The sequence below is a fragment of the Oncorhynchus keta genome, chromosome 1 (genome assembly GCF_023373465.1).
Source record: "Oncorhynchus keta strain PuntledgeMale-10-30-2019 chromosome 1, Oket_V2, whole genome shotgun sequence".
In the NCBI taxonomy this organism is placed as follows: Eukaryota; Metazoa; Chordata; class Actinopteri; order Salmoniformes; family Salmonidae; genus Oncorhynchus; species Oncorhynchus keta.
The window spans coordinates 20,507,143-20,530,719 of NC_068421.1; the positions used below are offsets into that span (position 1 = coordinate 20,507,143).

The 23,577-nt window shown below is 43.3% G+C and overlaps 1 protein-coding gene across 4 annotated transcripts; it reads right to left on the reverse strand.

Moving 5' to 3' along the window:
* Window positions 1-5,435: 5,435 nt before the first annotated feature.
* Window positions 5,436-13,670, reverse strand: LOC118393777 (WSC domain-containing protein 1-like). 4 transcript variants are annotated; one of them, XM_035786950.2, is made up of 11 exons: window positions 13,391-13,670; window positions 9,656-9,810; window positions 9,021-9,483; window positions 8,675-8,789; window positions 8,502-8,543; window positions 7,676-7,860; window positions 7,429-7,550; window positions 7,092-7,266; window positions 6,693-6,857; window positions 6,237-6,437; window positions 5,436-6,026 (listed from the first exon to the last, which is right to left on the reverse strand). In XM_035786950.2, exons 2-11 carry the CDS (start codon window positions 9,692-9,694, stop codon window positions 5,674-5,676), a joined length of 1,860 nt encoding a protein of 619 aa, XP_035642843.1. In that variant the 5' UTR covers window positions 9,695-9,810; window positions 13,391-13,670; the 3' UTR covers window positions 5,436-5,673. The 4 variants fall into 4 exon arrangements, with proteins under 4 accessions (XP_035642843.1, XP_035642765.1, XP_035642925.1 ...); XM_035786872.2 differs by having other exon boundaries at window positions 13,296-13,670; XM_035787032.2 differs by lacking the exon at window positions 8,502-8,543 and having other exon boundaries at window positions 13,296-13,669.
* Window positions 13,671-23,577: the final 9,907 nt, after the last annotated feature.

Genomic DNA, 23,577 nt, shown 5'->3' on the forward strand with positions numbered 1-23,577 from the left:
TTCAATCAAAGCCCTTTCAAAGTGACCTGTAGGCAAAACGGGTGCTGCACACGGACCTAATCCATATTCGGTAAGGCATACTATAAGAGGATTGTCAATGCACGTTGGAGTCTCTGAAACACATTACCGTTCCACAAAGCCTTGTCAAGATAGTAGCCTTAAATTCTCTAGAATATCACATTTTGATTTACAGAGAGGGCTCTAAAGAAATATAATTAGACATGTTCTATTTGGCACTAATAACAGTGATGAAGATGAAAAACTGAAAGTATTTTTTCTAGGGTAATTTAACATGTTTTTTTCCTTTGCCATGGAGACAGCTTGTTGCATGAACAATATGCACCGAGCAATAATTGGTCTGATGCGTTTATGTGACAATGATAGGCCTCACACTTAAATTGAAATTGCTCTCAGGTGTTGAGGGAATAATTAACGTTAACGAAGGGTTCTCCCTGCTAGTGTATCCCCCGAGCTCCTCAATATTTGCCTGCGTCAGTCATTTCAGCTGTTTTGACGTCGCATTTCAGGAACACAGTACCACCAATTTAGACAGATTAGGCTACTGGCAGGGCCTCCCCCCCAAAAGTATACCCCTACCCGAGGTCGAACAAAACACAACCATATTTTTTTACATCACTAATGCCTCCCATTTATTAAATGGTTGGTTGTGAAAAAATATTTTACTCAAAAACTAAACTCAAAACGTGCTGAATGCCTGGCTGGAGGGGGGATGGGTCACATAAACTCATGTAACCCAATATTGCAAGCGCTGATATTGCTCAAATTTGGAATACAAATAGTCACTTGTCTGCCTGACATACACAAATAAACGGCATTAGGATATCTTAATGCATCTAGCCAATTGTGCGCTGCCCGTGACTTGAACCCAGAATATCAAGTGGCACAGCTAGCACTGCGATGTAGTGCCTTAGACCACTGCACCACTCGGGAGGCCTCAGAAATTACAATTTTCACTGTCTCAGCCAACTTGTTTTCCGTAGAGCCAGTAACAATCGCTTCAACACAAAAAAAACGTGTATGTATTTTTGTCAGGCAGAGCCATACAGCACTGAATTAGAGCAAATTTTTGTATTTTTTTATTTCACCTTTATTTAACCAGGTAGGCTAGTTGAGAACAAGTTCTCATTTGCAACTGCGACCTGGCGAAGATAAAGCATAGCAGTGTGAACAGACAACACAGAGTTACACATGGAGTAAACAATTAACAAGTCAATAACACAGTAGAAAAAAAAGGGGAGTCTATATACAATGTGTGCAAAAGGCATGAGGAGGTAGGCAAATAATTACAATTTTGCAGATTAACACTGGAGTGATAAATGATCAGATGGTCATGTACAGGTAGAGATATTGGTGTGCAAAAGAGCAGAAAAGTAAATAAATAAAAACAGTATGGGGATGAGGTAGGTGAAAATGGGTGGGCTATTTACCAATAGACTATGTACAGCTGCAGCGATCGGTTAGCTGCTCAGATAGCTGATGTTTGAAGTTGGTGAGGGAGATAAAGTCTCCAACTTCAGCGATTTTTGCAATTCGTTCCAGTCACAGGCAGCAGAGTACTGGAACGAAAGGCGGCCAAATGAGGTGTTGGCTTTAGGGATGATCAGTGAGATACACCTGCTGGAGCGCGTGCTACGGATGGGTGTTGCCATCGTGACCAGTGAACTGAGATAAGGCGGAGCTTTACCTAGCATGGACTTGTAGATGACCTGGAGCCAGTGGGTCTGGCGACGAGTATGTAACGAGGGCCAGCCGACTAGAGCATACAAGTCGCAGTGGTGGGTGGTATAAGGTGCTTTAGTGACAAAACGGATGGCACTGTGATAAACTGCATCCAGTTTGCTGAGTAGAGTGTTGGAAGCCATTTTGTAGAGGACATCGCCGATGTCGAGGATCGGTAGGATAGTCAGTTTTACTAGGGTAAGCTTGCGGCGTGAGTGAAGGAGGCTTTGTTGCGGAATAGAAAGCCGACTCTTGATTTGATTTTCGATTGGAGATGTTTGATATGAGCATGGAAGGAGAGTTTGACTTGGAAAGTTGTCTTTCAAAGATATTCTCTGGTACTTTGTATGCTTTTTAGCCAGTAGTTCTGAAAGTAACACCCATGAGCCAGAAGTGGTCCCCGAAAATTGCGTACTACATTACGTCACATGTGCAGATATGTGCACCACATCATTGCTCTGTCTTTCGTTCTGCTGTGTGTGGATCTTGCTAGCTGTCACTCAAATGGCTAGGGGCTAAAGTTCATTGATTTGAACTGGAATTTCTAGGGGGCTGGCCCAAATGAGGGAAAATGTTTACCTTCCATTAAACAATCACTTCCCAACTAGGGATTTCGTGGCTAATTGAGGTAAAACAGTCATTCTGCTCATAGATTATGCATGTATAAACTTCAACACCCCACCCCCTCCTGCCAACCATTATTCTACACTTACTGAGTTTAGGGGTTGTTTTCCTTAGAGCCAATTGCAATAGCCACAACATCAAAACACGTGTAACTGTATGTATTTTTGTCAGGCAGGACAATACAGCACTGAATGAGAGCAAACTTGACTTGAGAGTTGTCTATTAATCAGCAACAAAGCATTTCATAAATGGGAGACGTTGGAGATGTGAAAAAATATGGTTGTGCTTTGTAGGGGTATCTCAAAACCTAAAGCCCTTTTTGAGGATTGGCCACTGGCCTAGATACAAACAACTGGCTTTCGGCATCGGGACTCAGAGACACGTCACTTTGAGGCAAGTGACTTTTCATAGCAGGTTAGGAAAGCATTTTTGCTAACCCTTAAGCTAATTCTCCAAACCTGCTACATTAATTATTCTAATCTGCTGCGTAAATTCTCCTAACCTACTACGAAAAAGTTGTGGTGCGTTTTTAGGGAATCTCCTATATTTGAATATTGACAGACCTACTATATTTGAATATGGACATACCTACTATATTTGAATATGGACAGGCCTACTATATTTGAATATGGACATACCTCTATATTTGAATATTGACAGACCTACTATATTTGAATATGGACAGACCTACTATATTTGAATATGGACAGGCCTACTATATTTGAATATGGACAGACCTAATATATTTGAATATGGACAGGCCTACTATATTTGAATATGGACAGACCTAATACATTTGAATATGGACAGGCCTACTATATTTGAATATGGACAGACCTACTAAATATCGGGGATTATCTCCTATGACTAGATAGGCCTTTATTGATTAATTTGAATCCTGGGTGGTAGGCTATGGCAGTGTGTGTGTGTGTGTGTGCATGTGTGCATTAGAGAGAAACACACAGAGAGAGAGAGAGAGAGAGAGAGAGAGAGAGAGAGAGAGAGAGAGAGAGAGAGAGAGAGAGTGCTGGGAGGTGGGTTGAAAAGCAACTCCACCTTTGCTGACCCATATCCTGAATAAGCTGATGAGCCTCTTAAATGTAACACCTTGACACCTCTCTCCTGCTGCCAGAAATAGGGGAGAAAATGACGCCTCAGAGGAAGACACCAACTAAACATACAAAATCACCACACACAAATAATACTAATGAAATTAATGTGTACACATGCTTTCTATCGTGCAGTTTTGTCAAAAACTTGTCCATGGATAAAAAATCATATTTATTGTTGTCATATCTGGACAATATGCTTATTGAATGGCTGTAGCATGCATTACTTGTCCTGTTAGGATGCTCTATAGGTCCTACCCTGACACCATCTGGTGGATTTTATATTACAATGCCTGATAAAGAAAAGACAATGTGAACTGGTGATTTAGGTATGATGTGGACAGCATTAAGGTATATGTACTTATCACAGTGTACTTTATCAGTGTTGAGGTAAATTGCAGGTTGACACAACACGTTTTAGTAACCTCTTGATTAAATGTTTGTTTATTCTTCCATAGTTGCAGTAGTGGTATGGCGATGGTGAATCGACTACAGCCAAAGTAAATTGAGAATAGTATATATTGAGGGAACTATCCCTTTACCCATAATTCCAACATTGCATACCCATGGTCTCTGCTGAAATATACCCTTTTATTTTCAGGATGTACATGCTTTATGTGTATTTGTGTAATAAGGCCTAGTAGGAATGCAAGATGTAGTTTGGTATTTTTATATATCACTAAGCTGTTTTGATATATCCCTAAGCTGTTTTGATATATGCCTAAGCTGTTTTGATATATCACTAAGCTGTTTTGATATATCACTAAGCTGTTTTGATATATCACTAAGCTGTTTTCCAAAAAACATTGAACAAATATTTTCCATGAGTGTATTCGATGCTGCAGACAGGGAGGGAGGGATAGAGACTGAGACAGAGAGAGAGAAAGAGAGAGTACCATATTATACAATTGTAAATCCAGACACTTTGTTCCAAAGTGCATCACCCACACAGCCAGTGCTGCTGCTCTTATCAGCTCAGTACAGATTAGTATAGAGGACTAGTGACTTGCCCCTCTTCCCTGGGCTGCAGGCTGGGACTGTCTGTCTGGCCTGGTCCAGTGCTGCTCTTGACCTGGGACAGATCATTCTGTCATGGACCTACACACTCTCCCTCTCCTCTCTGGCAGGGGTGTAAAGTACCTAAGTAAAAATACTTTAACGTACTACTTAAGCAGTTTTTGGGGGTATCTGTACATTACTATTTATATTTTTGACAACTTTTACTCTACTACATTCCTGAAGAAAATAATGTACTTTTTACTCCATACATTTTCCCTGACACCCAAAAGTACTTGATATCTTTTTGAATGCTTAGCAGGACAGGAAAATGGTTTACTTCACACACTTATCAAGAGAATATCCCTGGTCATCCCTACAGCCTCTTATCTGGCAGACTCACTAAACACAAATGCATCGTTTGTAAATTATGTCTGATTGTTGAAGTGTGTCCCTGGCTATCCGTAAATTTAAAAAACAAGAACATCATGCCATCTGGGTTGCTTAATATAAGGGATTTGAAATGATTTTTGATACTTCAGTATATTTAAAACCAAATACTTTTAGACTTTTACTCAAGTAGTATTTTACTGGGTGAATTTCACTTGAGTCAATTCCCTTTAATGTATCTTTAGGAACCCATTAATTCTGTATATGCCTAAAACACCACCTTACAAACACTCCAATGTTAACTCATATAACAGTATCCCTTTTCTGAAGATGTTGCCTGCATTGTATATTTGAAATGTCACTTTATTATGTTGTAATCCAATATATTGAGTTTTTATATTTTGATCACAAAAACAAAACTGAAAAGTGGATTGTACCACAGGATGTAGCCTATAGTTTTTATAGGAGATACAGTTTATTTAGAGTTGATTTAAAACAGAGGAAACTGTTTCCGTTGTTTGGTACACTTATCAGTTCACCTCCAATAAGGCAATGTCCCAAAAACCAAAACACATCTAAAACAGAAAAACAGAGCTTTAATAAACCAGCGCTTCCAAAGCATAAAAAGTGCTTTGTGAGAATAGCCTCTATGTTTCCTTTGCAGGGCACGTTCCTGATTTGAAACGCTTTCTCTTGAGTTGGATGGGGGGGTATCCATCCATCCATGCCACCACAGCTTTAAGGCAGTGAAAACTGAGGAGGGACAGGGTAGTGGACAAGGTAGAGATCAGGGTTATCAGAGTTTAGCGGTCCATCATCTGGGCAGATACTCCAGTGGAAGGCCTGTGTGGTTTCTGTCCCGGAGAGCCTGGTCCACGACACGGATCAGCCCGTCTATCAGTCCTCTCATGTCGGGTGTGAAGGGGTCGAAGGTGGGCTGCCGGGCCCCGGAGCGTTTAAAGTGTCCATCCTGGTTGCTCTCGGCACACAGCAGTCTGTCCTCGGTCACTGTGGTGTTGAGGAAGGAGGCGATGGATCGTAGCCGGGGCACCAGCGCTGTCTGGAGTTCCTCGAAGTGGACCACTAGGACCCGTTGGCCGAACCGCAGCCAGTCCAGTACGTGGGATGCCCACCAGGAGGCGTAGCTGCTCACAAACTCAGGCCACTCTACGAGAAGTGTGGGGGTGGGGGCATGTTATTGTGCAGTGCTTTTCAGAAAGAACATCAACTCACACAATGCAGACAGACCCACAGACACTCCCCCCTTCAATAAAAAACTAAACACAGCCCCAGAAGGACTCCTACTGGCTGGTGTACTATACTGTACATGATTAATACAAGCTACAATAAAACCCAGATTCCAGGCGGGCTCTGTACCTTTGGTCTTCCAGTGCTGATCAGAGGCGTATCCCAGATGTCCTGCACACTTCCTGTTGAACTCAGCCATGAGGGAACGGTACGGGCTCCTGATCAGCAGGATGACAGAGTCGTACATCTCTATCTCTCTCCTCCCACTTTCATGTGTTTTCACACAGATGGTCCGACCACTCTTCCAGTAATCCTTCTCGCCTTTGAAGCCTACACAACACCAAGACACAGATGCACAAACCATATGGGAAATATTTTGCTTTTATCTTTGGCCATATAAACCAAGCAAGACAGAGGGGTATGGATGATAACTTTCAAATAAAAATCTTGAATTCATTATGGACTGAGGCAAATAGCTGGATCTGCACAACAGATGGCCAAGGACAAAAATGGTTTCCTAATGTGTGGGTGCCCTCTTTCCTATCCAGTGTAAACATACAGTGGCTGTACAGTATAGGAGCTGACCTCTGTTGTAAAGGGTCCCATCGAAGTAGTAGCTGCCTGTGTAGTACCCTGTGGCCAACTCTATGAGGTGTCTGACCCAGGTGTTGCCTGCTCCTGGGAAGCTGGAAAGCGCTACCAATGAACTGGACTTCTCTGGTAGGAAATTCTTCTCTGTGCATCTGGAGTCTAGGAGAAAGGAATGTAACATTTTAAGTTAGGATGGGATTTGTAAATAACCTGCTCAGAAGCATACCGAATTGCAGAAGACAAAGTCCAACACAATTTGAGTGATTGATTTGAATTTCCGTGGTGCAAAGTGGAGTTTGATGTCAAGCCAAAGTGGTGCTTAAAATTATTTCACAAGGTTGGCAGTCCTGGATTTGAAGGAAGAATGCTTTTGTGGTTGTTTGACCGTGTTACCTTGGACAGGTGTCTGGTAGACCTGGTAGAAGCGCTGGAGGGTTGATGGTAAGGAAGCTTCAGTGGTGTTGCTCTGTGAACAGTGCTCCTCCTCAGCCGGCTCATGGAGAGTGAAGTCAGGAGTAGCGTAACCACAGAAACAGTCCGGACTCCTCAGCATAGCCAGTGGAAACTCCTAGGCCAGGCAAATTGGATAACACTTTAAACAAACTAAAACGTATAATGGGTATATAGGGCATTCAAAAAGTCTTCATAGGCACATAGTAAATGCTTCACAATGTATTTTTAAGCAACGTGATACTGCAAAATCCTGGCAATGTTCCCCTAGGGGTCCAACCTTGTTCATGCAGGCCTCTATGCAGGACTGGGAGGTGAGGTTGAGCTGGAGCACATGGACCAGAGATGTAGAGGAGCTGTTCTCAGGCTCTCTGAAGCAGCCGCGGTAACGCACGTTCCTGTCTGCAAACACAGGAGATGTAGTTTGCACAGCTGCAAGTCTCAAGTGAATGCGATGCGATATCAACTTCACCCAATCTCCTGCAGTTCCCCAGCTCTCAAGATTGGACCAGGTCCCTCATACTCACATCTCCTCTGGCCTGGAAGCATATCCTCCACCGTGAATACTGACAGGCGCCCAACACCGCCACAGAGCGAGCCTTTCTCCCCTTTACAGTCCAAGTTACATTCCTTGTCTCTCACACGTAGGCTGGTGATGTGGTTGCCACAGTAACACTCCGACCCATACTCCAGACCAGCAAACTGGTAGCCACTGTAATAAATTACATTCAGATATATATGAACCTCTGGTAACAGTTTACATCAATTCAAAGTATTCACAACACATCCGTAATCTCTAAACAATCTGGTTATTCATAAGAAACGTATTTAATATATTGATTGCCTAAAGAGTCTTCTTTTTAAGAGTAATGTTTTTTCTATAACTATGCTGAACCAGGCGTATAACATGAGAACATACAGTATGTTAATAATGAATTCAACAGCAACGCAAATGCAGCACGCTCTTCAACCCTAGGGGTTAATTAGGAGAGTACCATATGTCTCGCTCCCTTTGCTCTGCTGCACAATTAATACTGACAGAGACTGAAGCAGTCTGCCTGCCTGTCGCTCCCTAGTCCCTCACTGCAGATCACCCTCCCTCCTCAACCCCCCCAACATCTACCCTGAGACCACAAAAATCCTCACCTCCTCTGCTCACACGTCCTTAATTCGGAAGCTTCAAATTCTCAGCCTGGGACAAGCCAGCTAGAGCTCTGCTCCCGCAACTGTAGGTCTGTGCTTACACTCTTTCCCCCAAACCCTCTTCCATTGCTAGTTAATACAAGTCAAGTATCATGGAGCTCCTCGGGGTGAGCATATGCATATGCTATGCTAATTCTATAGTCTGCCTACCTGTGACTGCATTCCAGATACACAGATTCTGTGCAGTTTAATCTGCAGAGATGATAGGATGGGAATGGGGGTTATATAATGTTGATGATATGCTTCTCCTGAGATGTGAAATATTTCCTATGTTATGAAAGATCTGATAATAGTGTGTTGAAGCAGGATGGAGATATATTTACCTCGCTGAGCAGGTATCCTGGCACATGGTGCTGGTCATTTTGCGGAAATCAGTAAATACAGACCCCCTTAAAGCCCGCTCCTTGGAATTATCCAGAAAGCAGCCTATGTAAGAACCTTGACATGAGACCAAACAAACAAACATACATGAATCAGCAAAGCATTAGTTACAGGTTAAGTAGTCTGTCATTGTGTTACTTCATTTTGTCAACCACTTTCTCAGGTAGCATCTCCAAAACTTGAGGAGTTGCCACATAGCTAATTTATAGAATACAATACCCCTTCAGAATCTCCACTCTAAATGGCAAAGAATAATTTTTCTCATTTCTAGGATAGGTCGGTAGGTACCTTTGTGAGGCACATTCCTCCTGGGGGTGCTCCTCTCCACCTGTGACATATCCTTCTCCGTCATCAGGCTGTGGAACCAGCGCCGCCGCAGGTGTCGGATCTCCAGATTCCTCGACATGAGCCAGCGTGTTCCAGTCCTGTTGTCCAACGGGCTCCCAGGCTGGTACCCCTGCCCCCTGGCCATGATCCGTGAGCTCCTGTCCCTGTAGCCTCCTACCCTCACGGGTGGCATCCCCAGCTCCAGGGCCCGGGGAGGTGAGGGTATGGAGGGCAGGGATGGCAGTGGAGGGCTGGTGGCCCCTCGCTGGGTCACCACCAGGCTGGCCCGTTGGAGCAGCAGGACGCTCCCGGCCATGATGTAGGCCACACCCAGGAAGAGCAGGAACAGCTGAGCCCTCCGGAGGAAACGCTGGAGTCTGTAGAGGGGCTTGGCCATCGATCCCCTCTTTATCTCAGCCTGCCGCTGGCTCCAAACATATACAGAGCTCTGGTGTAAAGCATTCTATCCCAGTATCATACCCCCTTGTCTACTCATCTCAGCAAAACAATTATTGTGATCTACAATAATTTTCAGAACGAGAGGAACAGGAATCAGGAGTTGGTAGACCCTACTGGTCAAATGTCCTTAGATGTACCTCGACCTTGAGCCGCTTGAGCAAGAGGTTCCACTCCATAGCTTGTTGATGTAAGACAGAACCTCTCGAGTCAGGCTGATTCAGCCCACCTCCTCCAGAGCCAATGGAAGGCAGTCTGAATAGGGTCAAGGCTCAGCTTTCTCGTCTAGATGAAACTACAGAAAGGAGACACAGGAGAAATATTGTATTATTGAGGCAGAGTGATTATGGTTGTATACGTCTCTATTATAAAGGAGAGGAGGTGAGCCTAAGTCAGTCACCATTTCCTCCTCTACAAGATGGCAAACTATAAGTTCTATGTCTACAATATGTAGTTGGCATGCATGACACAAAACCAATTGCCTGAATGGTCTCCACACTAGATCCTGCTCTTGTCAGAGTAACCTCTGACCTTCATCTCAGACTCAGGTTTGGAACACGGCCCAGTTCTAAACAAAGGCTTGAGATGCGATGGCATTCTTTCTTGCCAACACAAAGCGAGACCAGAGTGGAATGAAAATAAGCTTAGAGAAAGAGTTTATAGAATAACTATCAGATGCAAGTTTTCCTTCACAAAAATGACAGCTTCAGTATCGTTAGCTAGTGATTAAATTACAGTCTTTAACCACAATGAGCGATTCATTGTGTCATCATCTAATTTGTCAGTTTCTGACAGGAACCAACAGTGAGGTCAACACATCTTGCTCAGTCAGCCTTTTAACCCCCTCCCTTTCAGCAATAACATACTTGTTTTTGCAGAAAGCAGATTGCACTTGTCAATCTCAACTGGGCAGTACAAGACAGAGGTAATGCCAGTTTTTCTCATCACCTACTGAGTTGTGGGTAGCCTCTTCCCTTTTGAAGATATATAAAAAATAGGACCCCTACAGTTATGAAGCTGAGCTTTTCACTAATGAATGTAGATCATTGCTCAAACAACACACAGTTTAACCAGGACTGTGTGTATGGCATTAACCATTTTGGGTTATGCTAGTACAGATATCAGATGATTAAATACATTAATCACATGCAAAACAGGCTACTTTTAAATGGAGAATAAACATTAGAGACCAGCTTCAAGAATTATGGGAAGGCTGGCAATAAAGCACTGCCGTGACTAAGAGAGCCTGTACAAACAGATACATTTATCTGTCCAAAAACCTGCCAAATCTCTTAAGTTTCAGGACAAGACAAATCTCTTGCAGAGTCAGATAAATCTCTTGAATATTCATCCAAATTCATATCCTGATATGCCAGGCAGAGCTCCTTCTTACACGTTTTCTGTGTTTGTGAGTTTTGCCTCAGAACAACTACCTTGCCCCAGGCAAGCACCGAGGTACTTCTTTAGTTGTTGTCCTTTGTTTTTCTTTTCATTTTCATTATTTCCGTTGCTCCTTACTTCCTGGAACCCAAGGACTGTCTTCAGGTGCAGTACAGACAAGTTGATGATCATAAACATAGTTAAGCTCCAGAGTAAGCTCCCTTTCCTATGCTTTAGCCTACCTTCACATCTTAGACTATCTTGCACATTTTGCCAGTTTTAATCATTTGTTTTTCCAATTAAAAAACCTTACTGTGGCATTTCTGCACATATTTTTTTGTGACCGAATGTGTATTTTATTTTATTTTATATAAAGCAGGAGTATGAGACCAAGAACAGGAGTTATTTATATGTATACATTTCTGTAAATTCTGACCCAGATTTTAGGGTGTGAGCTGAGAGTATGCTAAGCCAAGGACAGCCTCTCCATGCGTGACCTGTGTGGAATACACTCAGCCACTCCTGAGAGTGGTCCAGGGCCGGCACTTACCAATACTTTAAGAGCCAGCCAGCAAGGGATATTAATATTTTGTTAGGGAATGGACCTGTCTTGGGTTATTTACACTTTGTGTTGCATTTCCATTGGCCAAGCCATAAACCAGCCACAGTCACTAAAAACCGCTCAATAAATGGCTGCTAAAATGATCACAAAAGCCAGATCCTGGACAGTATTTTATTGACTACTGAAATCAAATGGATGCATGTGTAAAGATTGAGGAGCTGCACCAAGCTCTGCTGCTGCAAGACTGTATTTATTGAAGAACATCTGGTTATGCCTACAGTGTGTTTAGCCAGTGATTTGCAGAAAGTGTTTAACTGCAGTTACAGAATGTTTTGTTGTAATATTTTTCTTCATCTCTCTGTAGCTGAAAATGTATGGTATGGGGCCTCCTGAGTGGCGCAGTGGTCCAAGGCACTGCATTGCAATGCTTGAAGTGTCACTACAAAACCGGGTTCAATCCCAGGCTTTATCACAACTGGCTGTGACTGGGAGTCCCATAGGGCAGCGCATAATTGGCACAGCGTTGTCCGGGTTAGGGGAGGGTTTGGCTGGGGGGGCCTGCAGGCTGACTTCGGTTGTCAGTTGAACATTGTTTCCTCCGACACAGTGGTGTGGCTGGCTTCCGGGTTAAGCAGGCAGGTGTTAAGGAGTGTGGTTTGGCGAGTTGTGTTTCGGAGGACACATGACTCGACTTTCGCCTCTCCTGAGCACATTGGGGACTTGCTGTGATGAGACAAGATTGTAAATGGATATCATGAAATTGGGGAGAAAAAGGGTTGTAAATAAAATGTGACTGGTGGCACACTGGTATCATATCTTTCATTTTCACCTCCATTTTCCTAACCCAGACAACAAGCCTCCAACCATTCCCCCTTGCAACCTTCCACAATTCCCCCTTCTTCTACCACTGCTGGACCCAAATGCCAGAGCCCAGGAGGCTGACAGTGGCTTGTGATCTAACGCAAACAGCCCACTGAATACCCCATTCAATACTAGATTGGAGGGAAAGGAGTGTGTGTGTGTGTGTGTGTGTGTGTGTGTGTGTGTGTGTGTGTGTGTGTGTGTGTGTGTGTGTGTGTGTGTGTGTGTGTGTGTGTGTGTGTGTGTGTGTGCGTGCGTGCGTGTGTGTGTGTGCAAGAGAGAGAGGGGGTCTTTATCTTGGGCTCTCTGACTGAAAGGATTTGTGGGAAGAAAACAGAGTGAGAAATTCACCACTGAGGTCTGTGTACTGCACCTGCTTTGTCTGGGCATCAATGTAGCACCAATAAGGACACCTACTTGACACGTGCTTCTACATCTGCATTGCTTGCTGTTTGGGGTTTTAGGCTGGGTTTCTGTACAGCACTTTGTGACATCAACTGATGTAAAAATGGCTTTGTAAATACATTTGATTGATTGATACTTCGATGATGTATCATATTTAAGATGGTTTTGAATTAGGACTATACATGCTCTATAACGCCTTTATACGTTGGGAAAAAGTGGGATCCTTTATATGAGGAAAGATTTGCCAATAAATCATAGGTTCGATTTCAACTGATCAAAAATAATCTCCTATCTTCTCCAAGTATTCCACTTGTTTGCATCATGTAGTTTTTCGCATGGCCTCAATGCATCATTTATGCATCACTTCAATTTACTATAACCTACAACAACCCTTTTTAATCACCAATGTCACATTTGAGGTTGTTTTCAACCTGTTCAGTGGCCGATACACACGTCCACGGGATAGTCCATGCACAAATGACAACTGAACAGTTTAAAAAATCAACAATAATCATACGAACAATTTCTAAATATATACGGCTCCACAATTACAAACATACTGCAGGTCTTACCATAACGCCAGTGTTTCGATGGTATTCTGGGCTAAAACAGACCAACGAAAAACAAATCGTTAACAAAAGCTCCATATGTTAATGAAATTCTGCACCTCCTTCATAAATAGCAATCCCCAGTCCTTGCGTGTTTGATTCGAATTGGCGCTCATCATTTCATGTGGCGATGTGGATGTCTCGTCTTCGTAGGCCTCATCTCATCCTTTTTATTTTCTTATGTAATGCCTTCTAAAGCGAAGGCATTAGAAAAGCAATAATCCCAATATTTTTTATCCTCGACATGTCGCCTTTGTCACACACACAGCAGAGCAGAATCACGTTTGTCTCTCTCCGTGCAGAGACCCAGCTGTTTAACCGGATAGAGACAGGAATACAGCGCGCATGCTCTTCAAGGATGCTCCAAACAGCTCACTGGGGTTTCAATGTGCACTGTGCACGTTTTACAGATGGTCTACCTAACATAAACCTTCATTCGATTGTATTTAAATTATTTGTAAAAAATAATATAAAATATAGGTCTTTACATTTACTTTCTATCATCACATTCATTGCGATATATCAATTAGGCTCCATCATGGAAAATGATTGTAATGAATTAGTTTAAATGCTGTCATTCTAGACAGGTGCCCCTGGTCTTACAGGCACCTATTAGTGTCTGTGAGATAGAGGTTGGCTATTGGTCTTTTTTTATGGAGACTGAAAGTGTCAGATGGCAGGGGAATATCTGTGGCTTGAATTTGAAATATCAGACTCCAACAGCTGCATCAGTGTCATGACCTGGATGGATGGATCAATGGGATCAGTATTGGCCTGAAATTACAAACAGAGTGGAAGGGAGGATAGAAAGGGGTGCAGCTGTGGAGGAATTGACCAAATGCTATATTGTCAGTTTGTAGTGTCAGTCAATTAAACTGTGTTCAGCCCAATTCTGATATTTATTTCACTAATTGGTCTTTTGGCCAATCAGGTCAGCGCTGAAAAAAAGAGCTGATGTGAAAAGATCGGATGTGATTGGTCAAAATACCAAATAGTAGGAAAAACATCAGAATTGGGCTACCGATGTAAATGCAGCCTTACTGACCTGTTATAAGGCTGGTTAGAACATAGGACCTGAAAAACAGACATTTTTGCACAGTTAGCCTTGTGGGGACATACAATTCAGTCCCATTCAAAAGATTATTTTCCCTAACATCTAACCCTAACCTTAACCCTAACTCTAATTCTAACCCAAACACTAATTCTAACCTTAACCCTAAACCCCCTAGAAATAGCATTTGACCTTGTGGGGACCAACAAAATGTCCCAGGTTAGTCAAATCTTTGTTAGTTTACTATTCTTGTGGGGACTTCCGGTCCCCGCAATAATTGTTAAACACACGGACACACACACACACACACACACACACACACACACACACACACACACACACACACACACACACACACACACACACACACACACACACACACACACACACACACACACACACACACACACTCACACACACACACACACACCAGATGATTGTTTAACTGAATTCTCCAGTGGGCAGCTTGGTTTTACTGTTGATGGAGAATATAGTGGTTTTGGTGCCATTAGTAATGGATAGTCACAGCACAAAGTTAGCAGAAGGCAGTGCAGGACTTCATTGTTGGTCTCCCCTGCTAGATTGAAATAGTCCATCCCTGTGTGGTTGCGTCGTAATGAACACACTGATTGCTGTTCCTAATGAGAAACAGAAACATGGAAATGGTCTCTGTATAGAACTGAAGGTAAAACATCTCCTCCGTCACAGTTCTTCACTGCAGTGCAGACTCCCACACACACTCCCATGGGTATATGAGCTTCATGCTATCTTGAGCCTTTGGAGAAGCTCTCATATTCACACTTACATTTCACTCCTGTACAGTCAGTCTCCTATCAACACGAAAGCTAATTTATTACCCAGAGTGCCAATGTGCACAACACCATGCAAACTACAAGTAATGTAATTACAGCTGACGCTGCCTGGCGCCGACCACAGACTTGACAGAGGTATACAACCTACTTAATACCAATTAAACAGATGCTAATGTATGCCACTGCTTTGCCCTTGATGCAGATGACACACCCTGTAACCATCTCAGGGACAGAGAACTAGCATTGATCCTGACGCACCCCAGGCAGGGATGAGCTCTCCAGAACTCTAAGGTTCTAATTAAATCAAGTGGCAGAGATCTGTTCCCAATTTTTCAAAAGTTATCTGGATTTCGCCTGTCGGATAGGATTAAATGCATAGAAATAGAAAGAATAGAACGGGTTCCCAATTCAAGTCAATGATTCGTCCGTTCTATTCGTTCTTTTTCTATGCATTCAATCCTTTCCGATAGGTGAAATCCAGATAGATAAAAAAAAAAATTTAACTGTGCCCAGGGGATATAGATGACTAATGTTAGGAGTCCCCTGTAAAGTAGGCTACACCTCACCCTGGGTTAGGATTAACACCTCCTATACATTACAGGTTACCATCCATGCATGAGGGCTGCATATATAACACGGACATAAGATACAAAGGCTTATAGCATGAAATCCCTGCGTCCTTTCCTTGCCTTTATATTACCCTCTATAAGCAAGTGGAGGACAATGCGTCTGACTCTAGTCTGTACACTGACTGTCTGCCAGTGACTGATATGTTCATCAGCTTGCGGTGCAGTAATGTCCAAGATAATGTGTTTGTCATCCGGTCCGGGTGTACAAATCAGCTTATCCTCAGGGACTAAACTGAATGCAGCAATGCATATTAGTAATGAATGAATCCAGGGCTGACTCAGTTCAACATTGACCTCCTTTACTCTGTGAAATGTCAGGAGTTGGTCTGCCCCTCCCCCCCCCCATCCTCCTCCCGCCTCCATGTTTGTTAGCATCCATCAGCTATTTCTCCCTGCCCTTTCCCCTTTCTCTGTTTTCTTGCAGTCAGAGTACATTCACGTGTCAGGAATGAGAGGGAGGGAGGGATTTTTGCCCTATTTCATTTCCTGCAGGGGTGGACTGAAACAGCCCCGCTTGAGTTGGCCTTTCATCATAAAATGAACCGAGAGCGATCGGCCTGTCTGTCTGTTGGTGCTGAGGGCGAAGGGGGAACTGAACTTTAAAGTCTGCTTTCCACACTCACTTGACCACAGAGCAGTCACTTGGATGAAGTTGAGGGATTGGATGCTTGAAAAATGCAGCCTCAGTCCATGCTCTACTTTTGCCATTCAGACTCTTTTCCTTCTCAGACTCCGTTTCAGCACTGCCTGCCTGGCCTGCACTCTTGATGTACTGTTTTGTCTCAAATATAAAAGGGATGGATGCGTTGCAAGTTATGTTTTTGTTGTTGCTTGATGACTATCATTTGTAAACTCTGGCATGTGGTGCAAAGATGCAATTTGTTTTATGGTGCCTTGTTACTTAGTTTTACATGTTCTGCTGGTAAACAAATGAGTTGTAATGAGATTAAATGACAGGGCTATAAATTGCTATTACGGGTGCTTCTCAGTAGTGGGGGAGATGAATGCTGCTTTTAGTGTAGCTGGCTTAGTCTGATAGATGTGTCCATGTTGTTGTTCCAGAATTAATGAAGTTATTTGTATGGACACTGGTGCTGCTGGCTTATTTCTATTTCTACTGTGACATAATGGATTTAAGCCTCTGGAAAAAAAACTATAACGAATCTGAATCTGTCACATTTACAGTATATTGATGAAGAAATGCTAAGATAATAAGGACATCATTCAGCTCCCTGAAATCCCTCAGAGCTTAGTTCAAATACTCATCCATCTTTCAACCCCCAAATTGCTTTGATTATAGATGATATATATGGAGAGTAGGCTGAGTAGGACATCTTTTAGAGACGTATAGTTATAGGTACAGTGGGGCAAAAAAGTATTTAGTCAGCCACCAATTGTGCAAGTTCTCCCACTGAAAAAGATGAAAGAGGCCTGTAATTTTCATCATAGGTACACTTCAACTATGACAGACAAAATAAGATTTTTTTCCAGAAAATCACATTGTAGGATTTTTAATGAATTTATTTGCAAATGATGGTGGAAAATAAGTATTAGGTCAAGAACAAAAGTTTCTCAATACTTTGTTATATACTCTTTGTTGGCAATGACAGAGGTCAAACGTTTTCTGTAAGTCTTCACAAGGTTTTCACACACTGTTGCTGGTATTTTGGCCCATTCTGTCATGGGATTCTTCCTGGGAAGGAGAGGCGGACCAAAATGCAGCGTGGTTATTTTTGTACATCTTTAATAAAGATGAAAATAGAACAATCTAAAAAACAAGAAACGTGAAAAACCGAAAACAGCCCTATTGGTGCAACAAACACAAAGACAGGAACAATCACCCACAAAACCCAACACAAAACAGGCTACCTAAATATGGCTCCCAATCAGAGACAATGACTAACACCTGCCTCTGATTGAGAACCCAATCAGGCCCAAACACAAAAACAGACAAACAAGACATCCAACATAGAATGCCCACTCAGATCACACCCTGACCAAACAAAACATAGAACATACAAAGCAAACTATGGTCGGGGTGTGACACATTCCTCCATGCAGATCTCCTCTAGAGCAGTGATGTTTTGGGGCTGTTGCTGGGCAACACAGACTTTCAACTCCCTCCAAAGATTTTCTATGGGGTTGAGATCTGGAGACTGGCTAGGCCACTCCAGGACCTTAAAATGCTTCTTACAAAGCCACTCCTTCATTGCCCAGGCGGTGTGTTTGGGATCATTGTCATGCTGAAAGACCCAGCCACGTTTCATCTTCAATGCCTTGGCTGATAGAAAGAGGTTTTCACTCAAAATCTCACGATACATGGCCCCATTCATTCTTTCCTTCACACGGATCAGTCGTCCTGGTCCCTTTGCAGAAAAACAGCCCCAAAGCATGATGTTTCCACCCCCATGCTTCACAGTAGGTATGGTGTTCTTTGGATGCAACTCAGCATTCTTTGTCCTCCAAACACAACGAGTTGAGCTTTTACCAAAAAGTTATATTTTGGTTTCATCTGACCATATGACATTCTCCCAATCTTCTTCTGGATCATCCAAATGCTCTCCAGAAAACTTCAGACGGGCCTGGACATGTACTGGCAGGGGGACACGTCTGGTAGGCTTTGTTACTTTGGTCCCAGCTCTCTGCAGGTCATTCACTAGGTCCCCCCGTGTGGTTCTGGGATTTTTGCTCACCGTTCTTGTGATCATTTTGACCCCACGGGGTGAGATCTTGCGTGGAGCCCCAGATCGAGGGAGTCTTTTATGTCTTCCATTTCCTAATAATTGCTTCAAACCAAGCTGCTTACCTATTGCAGATTCAGTCTTCCCGGCCTGGTGCAGGTCTTCAATTTTGTTTCTGGTGTCCTTTGACAGCTCTTTGGTCTTGACCATAGTGGAGTTTGGAGTGTGACTGTTTGAGGTTGTGGACAGGTGTCTTTTATACAGATAACAAGTTCAAACAGGTGCCATTAATACAGGTAACGAGTGGAGGACAGAGGAGCCTCTTAAAGAAGAAGTTACAGGTCTGTGAGCCAGAAATCTTGCTTGTTTGTAGGAGACCAAATACTTATTTTCCACCATAATTTTTTTTCTTATTTTGTTTGTCATAGTTGAAGTGTACCTATGATGACAATTACAGGCTTCTCTCATCTTTTTAAGTGATAGAACTTGCACAATTGGTGGCTGACTAAATACTTTTTTGCCCCACTGTATATTCAGAAAGAGACATTTCTTAGACCGGCTGACTCATAGAGAGAGGAAGGAGAGCTGTGGGACTACGTCAGGATGTGAGGGTTTCGCTTGGTTAGGGAGAAGCTTGAGCTGTCACCTCCTCCACTGACATGGCCTCAGAGCAGCAGGACAGGACTCAGACCTGGCTGACTGGCTCAGAGCTCAGAGCTCAATACTCTCTGACAGCTGACATGCTCACTTCACTGGAGCACTCAAGCAGGGAGACATGACAGAGAGAGAGAGAGAGATGTGTTAAGAGTTCTATCTATTTCACAGTGAGTGTCCTTACTAAACAAATGTCAAATGGGCTTTTTACCAAACTACCGTACGACAGACCACGTATTCACCCTGCACACCCTAATTGACAAACAAACATTTTTGACGGTGACAAACTGCTGACTACCTGCTGCTTCAGAGGACCGAAAAGACTGGAAAGAGAACACACTTTCTTTACCATATATTTGTATTTACCTCAGCCTGCTTACTCAGCTAGCCAGCTACAGTAGCTGGTTTGCCAGACAGTTTTATATAGCTAACATTAGCTAACTAGCTACTGTAACTGTTATTGTAGCTTTCTATTTGTATGTAGCTTGCACTTCAATGGCCTCCCTCGAGGAGATTTTCTTTTATGTTTCCAACCAAGAGAAGTACTATGAAGGCACCACAAGAGATTCAGAGAAATTAACAATTCAGGGTAATGTTAAGCAGTTAAGCAACTTCTATTAAATAACTGGACGGATTTAGCTATGTACAACAATTTTTCAACAACCATTTTCCATCTAGCTAGTTGGTCATCTACATGTTGCTAGCTATACATATAGTTCAGTGGAGGCTGCTGAGGGGAGGATGGCTCATAATAATGTCTGGCATGGCGTAAATGAAATGGTATCAAACAAGTGCTTTTTATGTGGTTGATACCATTCCATTGACTCCATTCAAGCCATTATTATGAGTCGTCCTTCCCTCAGCAGCCTCCACTGATATAGTTATATATCTGTCATATTGAGGTATCCAGCTATACATTAGACCTGATCAATCAAATGGATAGGCGTAAGCAATTATGGTAATTCCAAATGCCCTTAACTAGGTTTCTTCGCTAGACAGACACACAGAAAGGGGGAAAGAAGGGGGGAGATAGTGAGAAAGAAAGGTTGAAAGGGAGAGAGGGAGAGAGAGGTGGGAAGAGAGTGGAGGACAGACAGAGAGAGATGGAGAGATAGAAACAGAGAGAGAGAAAGACAGCAGTGCAAATGTACTTAGACTAGAGTATTTCAACAACTCTTCTCTTCTAACTTGTTAGGCAATCATATCTACCTATGGGGGAAGGATGGCCAGCCACACAGGAGGGTGATTTTCATTAAGGAAGAGAAGGGGTTTGTGCTGACCGAGATGCATGCTGGCCATTTCGGAGTGAAGCACATGATTGCAAAAATCAACCTACTCTTCTTCTGACGGGGAATTGTCAAGGAGGTGGACAGCTGTGCAAGTGAAATAACCTTTTGTTTATCAATCACGTTATTATATTTGAAAATATTAGGATTTCAATGAATGTCATATCAGAAAGCACACAATGTTTCAAATGGTCACTTTTTGCTTATTAAAGTTCAGTACTCTGTCTAGCCTGCCAGAAGTTTGAGATGTCGAAGACTGTGGCGCCGGAGTTGAAGCCCATCAAAGTTGTTTCACCATGGCACTTGATCGGTAAGTGTCCCAATTCAAATTTTGCCCTGATAAGTTGTTTTGTAATGGTTGCTTTATTTGACCACAGCAGAGTTCAATATTATAGAATGTGTGTGTGTGTGTGTGTATGAAAACCAGTATTCTTCTCTCTAACACTTTAAATGTTAGGGGTGGACCTCATCGGACCACTTTAAATGTCAGGGGTGGACCTCATCAGACCACTTTAAATGTCAGGGGTGGACCTCATCAGACCACTTTAACTGTCAGGGGTGGACCACATCGAACCACTTTAAAGGTTAGGGGTGGACCTCATCGGACCACTTTAAATGTTAGGGGTGGACCTCATCGGACCACTTTAAATGTCAGGGATGTACCTCATCGGACCACTTTAAATGTCAGGGGTGGACCTCATCAGACCACTTTAACTGTCAGGGGTGGACCACATCGAACCACTTTAAATGTTAGGGGTGGACCTCATCGGACCACTTTGAATGTTAGGGGTGGACCTCATCGGACCACTTTAAATGTAAAGGGTGGACCTCATCAGACCACTTTAACTGTCAGGGGTGGACCACATCGAACCACTTTAAATGTTAGGGGTGGACCTCATCGGACCACTTTAAATGTCAGGGGTGGACCTCATCGGACCACTTTAAATGTCAGGGGTGGACCTCATCGGACCACTTTAAATGTCAGGGGTGGACCTCATCGGACCACTTTAAATGTCAGGGGTGGACCTCATCGGACCACTTTAAATGTCAGGGGTGGGCCTCATCGGACCACTTTAAATGTCAGGGGTGGACCTCATCGGACCACTTTAAATGTTAGGGGTGGGCCTCATCGGACCACTTTAAATGTCAGGGGTGGACCTCATCGGACCACTTTAAATGTCAGGGGTGGACCTCATCAGACCACTTTAACTGTCAGGGGTGGACCACATCGAACCACTTTAAATGTCAGGGGTGGACCTCATCGGACCACTTTAAATGTCAGGGGTGGACCTCATCAGACCACTTTAAATGTCAGGGGTGGACCTCATCAGACCACTTTAACTGTCAGGGGTGGACCACATCGAACCACTTTAAAGGTTAGGGGTGGACCTCATCGGACCACTTTAAATGTTAGGGGTGGACCTCATCGGACCACTTTAAATGTCAGGGATGTACCTCATCGGACCACTTTAAATGTCAGGGGTGGACCTCATCAGACCACTTTAACTGTCAGGGGTGGACCACATCGAACCACTTTAAATGTTAGGGGTGGACCTCATCGGACCACTTTAAATGTCAGGGGTGGACCTCATCGGACCACTTTAAATGTCAGGGGTGGACCTCATCAGACCACTTTAAATGTCAGGGGTGGACCACATCGGACCACTTTAAATGTTAGGGGTGGACCTCATCGGACCACTTTAAATGTCAGGGGTGGATCTTATCAGACCACTTTAAATGTCAAGGGTGTACCTTATCGGACCACTTTAAATGTTAGGGGTGGACCTCATCGGACCACTTTAAATGTTAGGGGTGTACCTCATCGGACCACTTTAAATGTCAGGGGTGGACCTCATCGGACCACTTTAAATGTCAGGGGTGGACCTCATCAGACCACTTTAAATGTCAGGGGTGGACCTCATCAGACCACTTTAAATGTCAGGGGTGGACCACATCGAACCACTTTAAATGTTAGGGGTGGACCTCATCAGACCACTTTAAATGTCAGGGGTGGACCACATCGAACCACTTTAAATGTTAGGGGTGGACCTCATCAGACCACTTTAAATGTCAGGGGTGGAACCTTCATGAAATCCAGGAATGGCAACGGTGACCGATCATTTTACCAAGTCGGTGGAGGCAATACCCATCAAGGTGAGTTAAAGGAAGAGTATGTGCTTCACTCTAAATTCCCTTCTGTAACCCATTAAAAAGGGTGCTTGCAACCAAACAATTTTTTTCGTTTCGTATGATACCTATCAAGGACGAGACTAGCGAGGCCACCTCCAAGGCGATGATGGATATCTTCAACACCCACGGTTCTCCTCATCTTGAGTGATCGAGGTCACGAACGCTGGTACGGATGTTATACGTTATATTCTGTCACCAATGGTTTGTTTTATTTATTTTTACAATTGGTTTTTCTTTTTCCATGGTACATAATCGGACATATTTCACTATCTTACATTGTCAATAGATATCGCTTTCCTGCCCCCTCCTCCAGGTTTGGTGAATGGACCAACCAGACCCTCAAGTCTGCCATGGGAAAGTCCCTTGATTGGTACCAGGAAGGGTGGGAGAAAAAGGTTATTCTCTTAGCACACAATAACAGCATCCAGGCCTCCACTGAGTACGGATGGGAGCCGCAGCTGTTGACTCAGGTAAACAATGCAATTGTATTATTGTTGCATATACTGTAGTCTTTCAAATGTGTGATTGACTTAGTGTTGTTGTTGGTCTATTGCTATTTTTGTATAACATACTTTCCGATCACTGAAACCCCACATGATGTGGTGGAAGTTGTCGAACCAGGTCAGAACGCCTTCGAGGATCACCTTCAGGCACCGATGTGGAGGTTTTCGACCAGGTAAAAATTATTTGGTTGACATTTGAGAAAGCAAGAAATGGTAGACCTCTTCAATTTACCTCTCCAAATGACCATCGACTGTCCAAGCCCCCCAAGAGGTATCAAATCCACCAGAACCAGTTCGGATCAGTCTGAGTCGGAGGGGGACCAGCTTGAGGTAGGCTATACCTTCCAAAAGTGTTGAAAAGTACATATCTTCCATTTATAACACTGCACTAATCCATTAAATGTTCTCACGGTAAAGTGTAACCTGTGTGTTTAATTGTT

What these genes read in the sequence shown, in the direction of transcription:
- LOC118393777 (XM_035786950.2), bottom strand. Translation starts at nt 9,694, where the DNA reads ATGGAGTGGAACCTCTTGCTCAAGCGGCTCAAGGTCGAG. An exon ending in TATCTGGAATGCAGTCACAG is followed by an intron (nt 7,861 to 8,501) that starts GTAGGCAGACTA and finishes AATTTATTACAG; the next exon opens with TGGCTACCAGTTTGCTGGTC. An exon ending in TGGGACCCTTTACAACAGAG is followed by an intron (nt 6,438 to 6,692) that starts GTCAGCTCCTAT and finishes GGTGTTGTGTAG; the next exon opens with GCTTCAAAGGCGAGAAGGAT.